The following is a 12,817-nucleotide window of genomic DNA, read 5'->3' on the forward strand; positions in this document are numbered from 1 at the left end:
CAGGTTTTTGTAACATAGCCTCTAGGGCTGTCTACATTTCAGCAGCAGCCTCTTTAGCCCTAAATCAGGAGGCTTTTATCGTGATGGCTTTATGCTTACCCTTGTCCCTCAGCAGAATTTTATGCTGCATCTTTTAAAGGCACAGCACATAATCACATTCTAAATTAAAAGTGGGATATTTCAGGACACCCATGATTTGTCATATCTTTTCCACAGGTTAATTTAGGTTTCTCTTCCTACACAGCTCTTACAATGATGAATGGCTTTATCATCCAAAGGGTATCTCCTTTAAATAAAAGCTCTCTCATTTCCTGCAGTATCCTCCTCTGCATGAATTACTTCTCTGTCCCCGTCTACCAAACAACCACCCTCTCTGCTGTCACATCCCTTCACTGTACATTTCTTCTGGGCTACCCATAAAAAAAGTTATATGTACAGCCGTAACACCACCAAACCTCAAAGTCAAGCCCACAGCTAATTTCTCACAATACCTTTTGCATCTTTTAGACTGCGTCTCATTACTTGGGTTATGTTACCATTTCTTGTGTATTTTTCTCTGAAAGCAAGAATAATCCTCATGGCATTAGCCAATATTCTCAAGAAACAGCTTGGACATTTTTAAGAGCTAACAGACTCTTCCTCACAGTGAACAGTATTTTATGATACAAACAGTTCCACTGAAATGCATGTGTATATGTTGTAGGTACAATTTGCCAGGAGACCTGGCTGCACAATCGTGCCCGTCACTTTTGCAAAGGGAGCTTTGCTATTTTCCAAAAGCTGCACTCAGAGGGGATTCTTTACAGAATTTGATAGCACAGTGGTATTTACTTCCAGTAGAACATGTACATATGCTGCCATTCTGTGCAAGAACATACTAATAGCAATTTTAACACCAGAAAGCAGGCTAGGCAAGGCCAGGGGCAGCCCGTGAGCATAGACAGATTCGGCGGTCGCCTAGGGTGCCGCCGGCCCAGGGCACTCAATGATGACATCACAGGGTGCCCAGGCATCCGATGACGATGTCATGGCCATTGACAGCCGTGCAGGCAGGGGCACCAATTGCATCTTCTGCCTGGGGCGCCAGCTGCCGCACCCGGCCTCAGGCCGCTCCTGAGCAAGGCAGATGTGAATGTTCAGTGTAGCTGGACTGCCTGGTAGACAACATTTAGAAACAAGGATACTGAGGTATGACAGCCAAAGATTTGTAGCTCCTACTTCTGAACTGTGGTAAAAGATTAAGATTCGAGGGGAAACTGGGTAAAGCAAAAATGGTAAAACTAAAACTAAGATGAAGTTCATTTTTTACTTTGCTTCTCTCCCACCCCAAATAGTTTTTATTTCTCCCCACATACTACTAGGCTGAGTCTAGACTGGCATGATTTTGCAGAAATACTTTTAACTGAAAAGTTTTTCCATTAAAAGTATTTCCGCAAAAGAGCGTCTAGATTGGCACAGATGCTTTTGCGCAAAAAGTGCTTTTGCACAAAAGCATCCATGCCCAGTATAGACGAACTTTTGCACAAGAAAGCGCCGATGGCCATTTTAGCCATTGGGCTTTCTTGCGCAAAAAATGAAGGTGCCGGTCTACACTGGCCCTCTTGTGCAAGTATTCTTGCGCAAGAGGGCTGTGACGTAGTGGGGGTACCTAGCTGGTTTCTATGCTGCTGGCTCTGGGGTAAACCCCACTGGCTGCCGTGGGTACCACGACCCAGCAAAACAGGATGAGTCACTGTGCAAACCAGTATGGCCAGACACCCCCCATGGAGAGGAACAAAGGAAGGTGGAATGCTGCCCTGGCTGGGGGGCAGGGCTGGAAGAGGGTTAGTTAGTTGCTGGCTGGAAGCATGGAGGAGACAGCCTAGGGAAAGGGGCTGGAGTTTAGGGGCCCAGTCTCCCCCATCTCAAGGGGGCCTGAGGCAGCCTAGCCCAGCTCTGTGACCAGACTACATCTGTGCTGTGCTGTAACCTGGAGAGGCAATAAACTTCCTCTATTCCACCGGCTGGTGCAGTCTGTTTGTGCCATTTCGGGGTGCAGGAGACGGGGGACCCCCAACGCGCCGTCACACTGGTGTCAGAAGTAGGATGCACTGCACCCCGTGAATGGAGCTTCCAGCGGCGAGCGACAAGGTGCAGTAGAAGCAAGAGCCCTGGAGCCAGGAGGCCAGGAGGCTGGCGGATGAGTTCACGGAGAGCCGGTCCGGGTGTGAACGGGAGTCCCGGAGAGAAAGGGAACCGCGCAGAGACCGGATCTCGGCTGAGCGATGGAGGGAGTCAACTACGGAGCGAGACCAAGGAACAGGTCGTCTGTGCCCCAGAGAACCAGCCAGGGCCTGGACAGAGACAGCCCAAAGCCTAACTTGCCATCGCTGTGGGCAAAAAGGCCACAAGAGGGCTCAGTGCACCAGGTCCCATGACCTGGGACTTTCCAGGGTTAACTGGCTGGGGCGGGAGGAAGGGCAGGCTGCCCCAGAGGCAGGGGCTGGCAGGCAAACCTCAGCTCAGAGAGAGGGGAAGGATGCTCAGTGCACCTCCCCTGGGAGGTCTGACCCTCGGGAGGCGGATTTCTCCGTGTACCAGGTGGGGGCAGGACGGCCCCTGCGGAGCGAGTGCCTCATACCCCTGGAGGTGGATGGTAGGAAGGTGACGGGCTTCTGGGACACAGGGGCGGAGGTGACTCTGGCCCGATCCGACAGTGGCCCCAGAGCGGATACTACCCCACACCCAGCTGACCCTGAAGGGCATAGATGGGTCCCCGTTTAAGGTGCCTGTAGCCCTGGTGCATCTGAAATGGGGGGCGAAGGAAGACCTCAAGGAAGTGGGGGTGCACCCGCACTTGCCCACTGAGGTGCTGATGGGGAATGACCTAGAGGAGTGGCCCCATTAATCCCAGCGGGCTCTAGTCACTACCCGGAGCCAGAGCCAGCGGGGGGCTGACAACGTGGGTCCAGGGAAGGACTCCTGGCAGCGTCCTCAGGGTCCCATCCCAGTGGACACGGGGTCCAGCCGGGCTGGGACTCCGGACCTAGGTAAAGGTGGGGAACAGGTCCCAATCCCTGCCTCAGCAGCTGAATTCCAGGCTGAAGTGCAGGCAGACCCCTCCTTGCAGAGGCTGAGGGACCAGGCTGGCCTCCGTGCAGCTCAGCCCCGGGGGAGAGGTGGCCAGGAGAGGTTCCTGTGGAAGCGTGGATTCCTGTTCCAGGAATGGCTTCCCCCCAGGAAGGTGAGGGCATAGGGGGTCCAGCGGCAGCTGGTCGTCCCCCGAAAGTATCACCTCAAGCTGCTGTATTTGGCCCACGACATCCCCGTTGGGGGCCACCGGGGGATCCGGAGCACCCGGCTGAGGCTGCTCCAACACTTCTATTGGCCGGGAATCTTTACAGCCGTGCAGCGGTACTGCCGGTCCTGTGACTCCTGCCAGAGGGGCGGGAAGGCCCAAGACAGTAGGAAAGCAGCTTGGGGGGTCTCTACCCCAGGTAGAGGACCCTCTGGGCTCGCTGAGAGAGCTATGGGAGGGGAAGACCCCCCTGGATGGAGCGTCGGGTGTGGGAGCCGCCCTGGCTGTCCAGAGAAGGATCGCTGGGCTCATGGCCCTGGCCCGAGAGACCCTGGCCAGAGATCAAGGCCAGCGGAAGGGTGGGTGTGACCCCCGAGGACAGGCCTGTGCCAGTCGCCCTGGAGCGGGGTGGCGAGTGGACAGAGGGAAGCCAATTCATGTGGGGCCTCGCCACGGCCGGCCCGAGTCAAGGGGAGCACCCATGTCCCCAGGGCGGGTTCCCACGCAGAGGACCCAAACTTCCCTAGGTCACGAGCGGAGTGACCCTGCTCAGTTCGCTCTCGGATGGGGGAGAACTGTGACGTAGTGGGGGTACCTGGCTGGTTTCTATGCTGCTGGCTCTGGGGTAACCCCCACTGGCTGCCGTGGGTACCACGACCCAGCAAAACAGGATGAGTCACTATGCAAACCAGTATGGCCAGACACCCCCCATGGAGAGGAACAAAGGAAGGTGGAATGCTGCCCTGGCTGGGGGGCAGGGCTGGAAGAGAGTTAGTTAGTTGCTGGCTGGAAGCATGGAGGAGACAGCCTAGGGAAAGGGGCTGGAGTTTAGGGGCCCAGTCTCCCCCATCTCAAGGGGGCCTGAGGCAGCCTAGCCCAGCTCTGTGACCAGACTACATCTGTGCTGTGCTGTGCCCTGAAGAGGCAATAAACTTCCTCTATTCCACCGGCTGGTGCAGTCTGTTTGTGCCATTTCGGGGTGCAGGAGACGGGGGACCCCCAAAGCGCCGTCACAAGGGCTTATTCCTGACTGGGAGCATCAAAGTATTTGTGCAAGAAGCACTGAATTCTTACATTAGAACGTCAGTGCTCTTGCGCAAATTCAAGCGGCCAGTGTAGACAGCTGGCAAGTTTTTGCGCAAAAGCGAGTGCTTTTGCGCAAAATCTTGCCAGTCTAGACGCACCCCTAGAGACTAATATCTTTGAAGTTGCTTACTTGAATACCCTGTATTATAAGGGGTTAAAGAGAGCATCAACACATTTATTGAATATTGCACTCCATGGGCTAAGAAATCACTGCTGGTAGTGACTACTATGGTTGGGATGTAAGGTTTAATTGTGAACTTTGACATCTCTTCAATCTCTACCTCCTTTTCATCTTAGGCTATGTCTAGACTACCTCCCTCTTTCGAAAGCGGGATGTAAATTAGGCAGATCGAAATTGCAAATGAAGCCAGGATTTGAATTTCACATGCTTCATTTGCATAATGGCGACTGCACATTCTTTTGAAAAAGGGCTTTTTGAAAGTGAAATCGCCATCTAGACGTGGTTCTTTTGGAAAAAACCATTTTCGAAAGAACCGTAATGCCTCAAAAACTGAGGTTTACAGGATCTTTCGAAAAAGTTTTTTTCCCCTGAAAGAACCATGTCTAGATGGCAGTTTTACTTTCAAAAAGCCCTTTTTTGAAAGAACGCGTGGCTGCCATTATGCAAATGAAGCACGGGAAATTCAAATCCTTGCTTCATTTTCAATTTTGATCTGCCTAATTTACATCCCTCTTTCGAAAGAGGGATGTAGTCTAGACATGCCCATAGCATCTGAGGGTCACAGCTTTGCTCCTTCTCACTCAAAATGGAGCACTAGGGTGCTTGATTTGCAGACTGAGGGAAGAGAGAATGCCAGACTTTCCATTCATACACACAATTTCCTCTTCTCTGCAGCGTGTTCCCGTTTCTGCTCTATGCTGTGCCTTCCCTTTTAACGCAATCAAAATAAGATGATAAAGTAACCCTTTTCTCTCACGCATTCGATGGCATGGCATCTTTGCAATCCAGACATAGGTATGTATGCACAGAGGCAAACAATCCACATACATTCTGTCTTCTCATACATTTGAAGTGAAAATACTTTCTTTTTTCCAACCCCAAGACTATAAGCAGCAGCATATGTAGACTGCCCTTCAGAAGCTGGCATTTGATATATGGCTCTGAATGCTTTGATAACTGCAGAAATGGACTCTAAAGCATCACACACACTGCTTTAGAGTACTTTCAGTTATAACCTACCATCAGTCTGTTATTTACTATATATTTGAAAGAGTTTACCGATTTTTTGACTCTTTCCCATTGCTGGCTGTTTCCCTTCATCTGGGAGCTATGGTAAAGTGCACAGTTTGCTGCATTCCTCATTCTAGCTGGGGAGTGCAGGGGGCAGATGAACCCAGACCTGCCCCATCCAGGGGACATGCACCCCTCCCCTGGCCGTTCCTGCTGAAACTTCAGAGGCCATGAAGAGGCGCTTCTCACCTCGCCTCAAGTGGCTGCAGTGAGAGGACTGGGGTTGTCCTCTCTCCCCAAGGCAGCCTTCATACTGAGCCCCTCATCCCCAGCCCCACCCCAGAGCAATGATTTAAATGAAGAAAGACAAAAATTATGTGACTTAAGGTCCCAAGCAATGCTGGGTAAATCTTCTAGAAGCATATAAATCCCATGAAGTGATAAGCTTAACCAGTGCTTTCACAGATTGTATTCACAATGTTAGGTAAAGAAGAGATTTATTCTCAATGAAGCGTACTGTGTTCACTATTCCCTTCCTCCCATATGAACACCTTCATCCTTCAGAAACTGTTAAAGTGAAGCTGGTCCTTCTGAAAACATACACAAGTATATCCATTCATCCTTAAAGTATCACTCCATGGCAAGGTTTCAACAAAAAAAGTAATAGACCCTCACGTTCCCCGGCCTGGAGAATTAAACCCATTTTGAACTTGCATTGGATTGGGACCTACATGTTACATTAACAAATTCTTTCACTTCCATTCATCTTTATTCCCAGGATTGAGATTTAGAAGTATCTAAAAAGAGATTTGGAAATGTTGGGTATCCAAAACTAGTACAGCTCGACTGATGTATAATCAGTTAAATCCATTCTGTATCTTATCTCCAATATCATTAAGAAAAAATTGAATGCAAGTGCTATTGAGATGTTTATGGGCTAAAATCCAGCACTTCTACATTATTTTACTTATTTTGCTGGCAAAACAATCATCAGCTTAATTGATATCAGTAAAAAGGGATCAGAAAGAAAGTAGGTTAGATGTACTGCCCAGATACAACCTTTACAATGGTACACACATACTAAGGCCCAAAATTAGGAAAGTGTTTAGGCACATGTTCAGCTTTAAGAATGTGATCCCATCTGAAGTCAATGGAATGACTTACATGTTTAAAGTTACATGTTTGCTTAAGAACCTTCCTGCATTCAGGCCTAGAATGGTATTGCTGACTGTTTCAATCTCTTACCTGGGTATGGAACTCTTCCTTTTGTTACAAGCTCTGTGAGTAATATTCCAAAAGACCATACATCTGATTTTATTGTGAACCTTCCATACAATGCTGCTTCTGGCGCAGTCCATTTGATGGGGAACTTTGCACCTAATGAAAGAAACAATTGGGTTATGATCAAAATGTGGTCAAGTACAGAAGTAACAGATGACAGTTTCATTCTGTGGGAGCTGCAACAGTCAAAATATTACATACAGATATTAGCAAATAACTCAGTGGAATATGTTCAAGGCTACAATGTGTGATTCACAGAAAACAGGGTGGGTAGAATTTGTGGGTCAGAAGGGAAAGCTTAAGAGGAGCTTGTGGAATATGTCTCTCTACCCCAGCGTCCTTGTTAGCATGTTTCTCTCAAGGAAACATCAAAAAGTTTAAATTCAACATTGAGGTTTTATAAAAGGTTAAAAAAAAAATCAACAGAAACCTCTTGTGCAAGTTCTTTCCCCAACAAGAATGTTTTTAATTAACATTTCCCTGCAGCATTCACAACTCAAACATTGCTACACCAGGCTAGTGCATTAGAAGTGAAATTTATTAGAAACACACCTTTCTAACGTTACTGTCCAGTGGGAGCAGAAATACAAACAGTAAAACATACACTTCAAAATTATCTAAGATGTTACTAGTAACATTCAAGGATTTAAAAAAAAAATTGCAAACGAAGTTTCTTTGCATGTGATGTCAGGGCAGACTTGTGGCCTGTGATTTATGTCTTGACAGTTTCCTTTTAAGTTCCTAGAACTGAAAGGTCTATAGAGATGTGCATTTCTAATGTGTTCATCCATCAACCTAGCATGTAGGAAACAATGATGATAGCAGGGGTGATTTTTACCTTTATCAGTGAGTAAAATAATGGATCCTTTAAACATTGATTTATTTGCTTTTCTAATCACTCATCATGTGGGTGCCTAAAAAGTTAGATATTTAGATACCTGAATAAACATGGCCTGATTCCACAGTGCTGTGCACCAGCCATTCCCGCTGCCTTCAAGGAGACTTGTCTGCACTCCGCATGCCTGAAAGTCTGGCCATTTCATACTTTTGTGCATACACCCAGGATTAGGAGCTTAATTTTAGGCATTCAAGTTTGAAAATTTTGAATACGAATGTTTCCTTATGTTACTTCCTGAAGAAATTGGTTTGAGATTACAGAGCTTCTTATCAAAATCTGCAGAGAACCACTTTATCATCTTCTAAATTATTCCTTAAAATCCAATTTGCGGTGGTGTCTACAAATCACAGCTGTCTACAACTAATGAGACTTTCTGTCTGGAATCCATACTCCTCCACGCCCTCTCCAGCATCAGCATTGGCTCTGGGAGGCTGGCACCTAACTGGCTTCTCCTCAATTATCGAGAATGCTAGGAGGACTACAAGCCCCACACAGCACCCTGGAGAAAGCACAAAATGCACATGAATATGGTTTGTGCTTTGTATCTGTTTCAATTGCTGCTGCAGATGGCCAGTGGTGAAAGTAACTTAAAATTTCTTATGGGTACTGTCCTATTGCAGCTCGGCTCCCTGCAGCTCTTTAAATAGCTCCCTGCTGGCTTTTGCAGCAGCTCAATCACCCTTTGCCAGAGCTGTGCACTGAAGCACACTCCCTTACTTCACCTCTGCAGATGGCCCTGTTTTGCTTGAGAATGGGTCATGAAGGGCAGGGACTACATCCCATTGTGTTCACATACATGCAGGTGCTACAGTGGAGAGTCACCTCTCTTTACTAAGTACAGGCAGTCCCCGGGTTACGTACAAGATAGGGACTGTAGGTTTGTTCTTAAGTTGAATCCGTATGCAAGTCGGAACTGGCAGCTGAAACTGACCAGCGGCTGACTACAGGAAGCCGGAGGCAGAGTTGCTCTGTCCCGGGCCTCCTGGAACCAGCCGCTGATTAGTTTCAACAGCGACTGAATCTGGACGCCAGTTCCGACTTACATACAGATTCAACTTAAGAACCCCAGGCGTCCCCAAGTCAGCTGCTGCTGAAACTGATCAACTCTGCCTCGGGCTTCCTGTAGTCAGCCGCTGGTCAGTTTCAGCAGCAGCTGACTTGGGGACACCTGGGGCAGAGCAGCTGGGGTGCTGCCGGGTTGGTTCAGTAGCGCCGAGAGCAGCACTGCGGGACCAACCGGCAGCGCCCCAGCTGCTCTACCACAGGCGTCCCGAGAAAAGCCTGGTCTGCTGGGGGGGGGCAGGGGCGCACTAGCTGCGCCGCCCCCCCAGCAGACCAGGGAGACGTGGGCGGCGGGACCGAGATGTGCTGCGGTCCCGCCGCCTGGGTCCTCCGCAGCTTTGCTTCACATCTCCCTGGTCTGCTGGGGGGGGGGGAGGGGGACCCTCAGCAGACCAGGGAGACGCGGAGCAGCTTTTCTCGCCCCGGAGGACGCGAGCGGTGGGACCGCGGCGCGTCTGGGCAGTCCTGCCGCCCGCGTCCTCCAGGGCGAGAAAAGCTCCATTCGTAAGTGCGGATCCGACATAAGTCGGATCCGCGTAACCCGGGGACTGCCTGTAGTCTTAGATCTGGAGGATTGGACTTCGGATAGGGGTGCTCCAAGGAAGCCAAAATCTTAGTTTCATTGTTATTTATTTATTGTGCATGTTTAGTTTGTTAAATTTTCCTTTTTCTGTTCCACTCAATCACTGAGCAGTTTTCTTCTCTTGTGCTTCCTGCTAGGATCCAGAGATGGGAATCATCGGGGTCTGGCCCTGGAGGAAAGGCACCCCACCGGGCTTCTTCACACAGCTCAGTGTTTTTATAGATGGTTGAGGGATTGCAACAGCAAAATACTATCACAAATAAGCCTCCTGAATGCTGGGGTGGGTGCTCAGCTAGGCTGATAACTTTGGCACAAGGCTATGGCCAAGGCCTGGCTTCCATGAAAATCAGCTTTAATTACCACCAACGGTGCCATTTATGGCAAGCTGGGGGGAGTAACATTCCCCCTCCCGCCCGAGTTTGAACCACTGGATTTCATATTTAAGGTCTGCTTAAAGCCCATGTCCTGACTCCAGAGAGAGTTCTTAAATGTAACAGAGTTTGAATTGCTTGCAGGTTGCCTTTTGGGTAGAGAATTTGTTATAAAAAGAAGGAGGCAGGTAATTTTAAGAACAACAAAAGGCTGGGCGTTCAAGTGATTGAAAGATCATTAGATCCTGAAAACTTTGCTCAATACTGCACTTAAAAGATGGGGGGGAAGGAGCAGGAATGAAAGTTGTGGTACAGGAATCTGCATTTGGACCAGTGCTGTTAAATTCATAAATGTTCTTGAAAAAGGGTTGAACTGAGACTAATCCAAAGCTGTCTGCAAAAAGTTACAAAGGGATCTCACAAAACTGGGTGACTGGGCAACATAAGGACAGATGAAATTCAGTGTTTATAAGGGTAAAGTAATGCACATGGAAAAATATAAACCTAACTATAGATACAAAAATCATGGGGCCTAAAATAACTGTTACCACTCAAGAAAAAGATTTTGGAACCCTTGTGGATAGTTTCCTAAAAAATCTGCTCAGTGTGCAGTGACAGCCTAAAAACTAAAAAGCTAACAGAGGATTGGGAATCATTAGGAAAGGAACAGATAAGACAAAATACCATGTTGCCGCTATATAAAGTCATTGCATGCCCACATCTTAAATATTATATGCAGATCTGTTCATCCCATCTAAAAAAAGATATTCTGGATTTGGAAGAAGTACAGAAAAGGCAACAGAAATGATTAGGGGTAAGGAACAGCTTCTCTATGAGGAAAGATTAACAAGACTAGAACTTTTCAGCTTGGAAAAGATAGGACTAAAGGGTGAGGGGATATGTTAGAGATCTACAAAATCATGAATGGTGTGGAAAAATAGAATAAGGAAATGTTATTCATTTCTTCACTAACATAATACAAGAAACTAAACCAATTAAATGTATAGGCAGCAGATTTAAAACAAACAGAATAGGTGACAGGGGATGGATCATGATGATTGCCTCTTCTGTTTATTCCTTCTGAAGCACCAGGCATTGCCCACTGTTGGAAGACAGGATACAGGGCTAGAAGGACCATTGGTCTTTTCTGATCTTATATAGAGCTGAAATGTATCTGCCCCCTGTTGTAACCCACTAAACTCTACTCCTCTTCCAGAGCCTAGGAGTCCTGACAGGGTCTCTCTCTCTGTCCACAAAGTAAGGATATACATTACAATTTTGAGCCTAACCAGTGTCCCTTAAGTGACTTGCCACAAGAAGTCAGAATATGTTAGTGTTAGAGCTGAGTGGGTCTAATATTTATTTAATTTTCTTTCTTTGATCTAGGAATTAGATACAGTGCTCCTATTAGCTAACTACTAAGTTGTCTGCCAAAAAAGGAGAGTTTTCCAATGCCTTAGTAGCCCCTGGATACAGGTGACACGTGTGTGGGCAATGGCAGATGCGGCTGGTTCCCCTCCCTCCATTTGGTGCTTGGTTTGTACTAAGCCTGCTCAATAACATTGCTGAAGCCTCTGTCTTCAGTCCATTCCCCTCATGCTCTCATTCTTCTCCCCACCCCCGATCATGGCATGCTAAGTCATTCCCTCCTCACCAAAATCTGAAAAGGCGCCCCGACTGCCACTCCTAAATGCACTCCTCAGTGTGTCTGCCTCTGCCTCACAGGGGTAGTGCCTCAAGACGCTGCAGTTCAGATGCTACCCCAGCACATCTTTTGATCTACAAACTGCAACTGAGCCCATAGGCTGCAGTACATTATGTAAAGATGCAGACAGGTCTAAGACAGTACATTGAACTAGCCACCTTCATGCTGTGAACAAACATCAGATAAAAGTATCTGACTGACAAATGTGCTAAGTCATCTCATGGGCCAAATCCTCAGCTGGTGTAATTTGGTTTATCTCCATTGGTGTGAATGGTGCTCTGCAGATCTTTATCAAAGGGGAAATCTGGCTCAGTGGTTTCTGCTGGCAGGGTAAGTATTGTGTTAATATTAAAAGCTAATAGATCTATAACATGACTGACATACCAATCACTATTTAAATGTATTCGGTCAGCACAGTCTGTCCTTGCCCTCCAGTCATGTCTGAATGGATTGCTTTTATACACACTTATCAAGCCAGTTCTGAAATTAATTCTCAACGAGAGAAGCAATTCTTGCTAGGCTGTGCTGCTTACAACGTAGCCCTCAGATGTATGGCTAGCTCAGTGGAGTTAGTGAGAGGAAATAACGTTCGGGAACTTTAGTTGTTAGGGCAGCAACTCTACTAGAAAAGGAAGTTAGTAAGAGTCAGAGGCCTGTTGTTAAACTCCCTGAATGTCTGGGCAAGATGAGAGAGAACCAGACTTTGTCAGGATCCGGAGGACTGTAACCCAAGGTTCCCTCTAAGCTAAGCAGCTGTCTAATAAGCCCCGTGCAGGGGCTCAGATAAGCCCTGTGCAGGGGTTCAGCAGGGCTAGATTCAGAAAGGAGTTTTAAGGACTGCAGCCCTTAAAGCCCCTCTGTTCTGGGTCAATTCTTTCTGGTGGGTGGGAGGGCAGTTCTACATGCTACCATTCCTTCCCCTTGGGCTGGAGCGGTGTCATTGCAAGTGCTAGGAAGCTCTTTTCCAGCAGCCCCCATTGGCTGGGAATCACAGCCAATAAGAGCTGCAGGAGGGCAGTGCCTGCAGGTGAACACAGAGCAGCACAGAACCACTAGTTCTTCCCATCAATGCCAGGTAAGCACCCCGAATAGTGATAGAGATGTAGCCGTGTTAGTCTGGGATAGCTGAAGCAAAATGCAGGACAATGTAGCACTTTAAAGACTAACAAGATGGTTTACACCCCCACCTCCTGCCTCAGCCCCTTCCACCAGCCTAGTCCCTTCCTAGACCCCATACTGCAATCTGAGCCCCCTCTTGCATCCTAACTGCCCGGATTCCAATCCCTACCCCATCCTCTGGCCCTGAGCCAGCTCCTACCCTCCAAACCCCTTAGCCACAGCCTGCAGCACCTCCTGCATCCC

General features: G+C 48.0%; 1 protein-coding gene across 7 annotated transcripts in view; it reads right to left on the bottom strand.

The window, feature by feature from the left end:
* Positions 1-12,817, bottom strand: part of FYN (FYN proto-oncogene, Src family tyrosine kinase) — a 191,554-nt gene that overhangs the window by 5,524 nt on the left and 173,213 nt on the right. For all 7 annotated transcript variants that reach the window (XM_075923995.1, XM_075923993.1, XM_075923991.1 and 4 more), the window contains one exon: positions 6,801-6,932. In XM_075923995.1, coding sequence (XP_075780110.1) covers positions 6,801-6,932 — 132 coding nt within the window. The remainder of the gene's footprint in view (positions 1-6,800; positions 6,933-12,817) is intronic.

This window comes from Pelodiscus sinensis, chromosome 3 (assembly GCF_049634645.1).
Source record: "Pelodiscus sinensis isolate JC-2024 chromosome 3, ASM4963464v1, whole genome shotgun sequence".
NCBI lineage: Eukaryota > Metazoa > Chordata > Testudines > Trionychidae > Pelodiscus > Pelodiscus sinensis.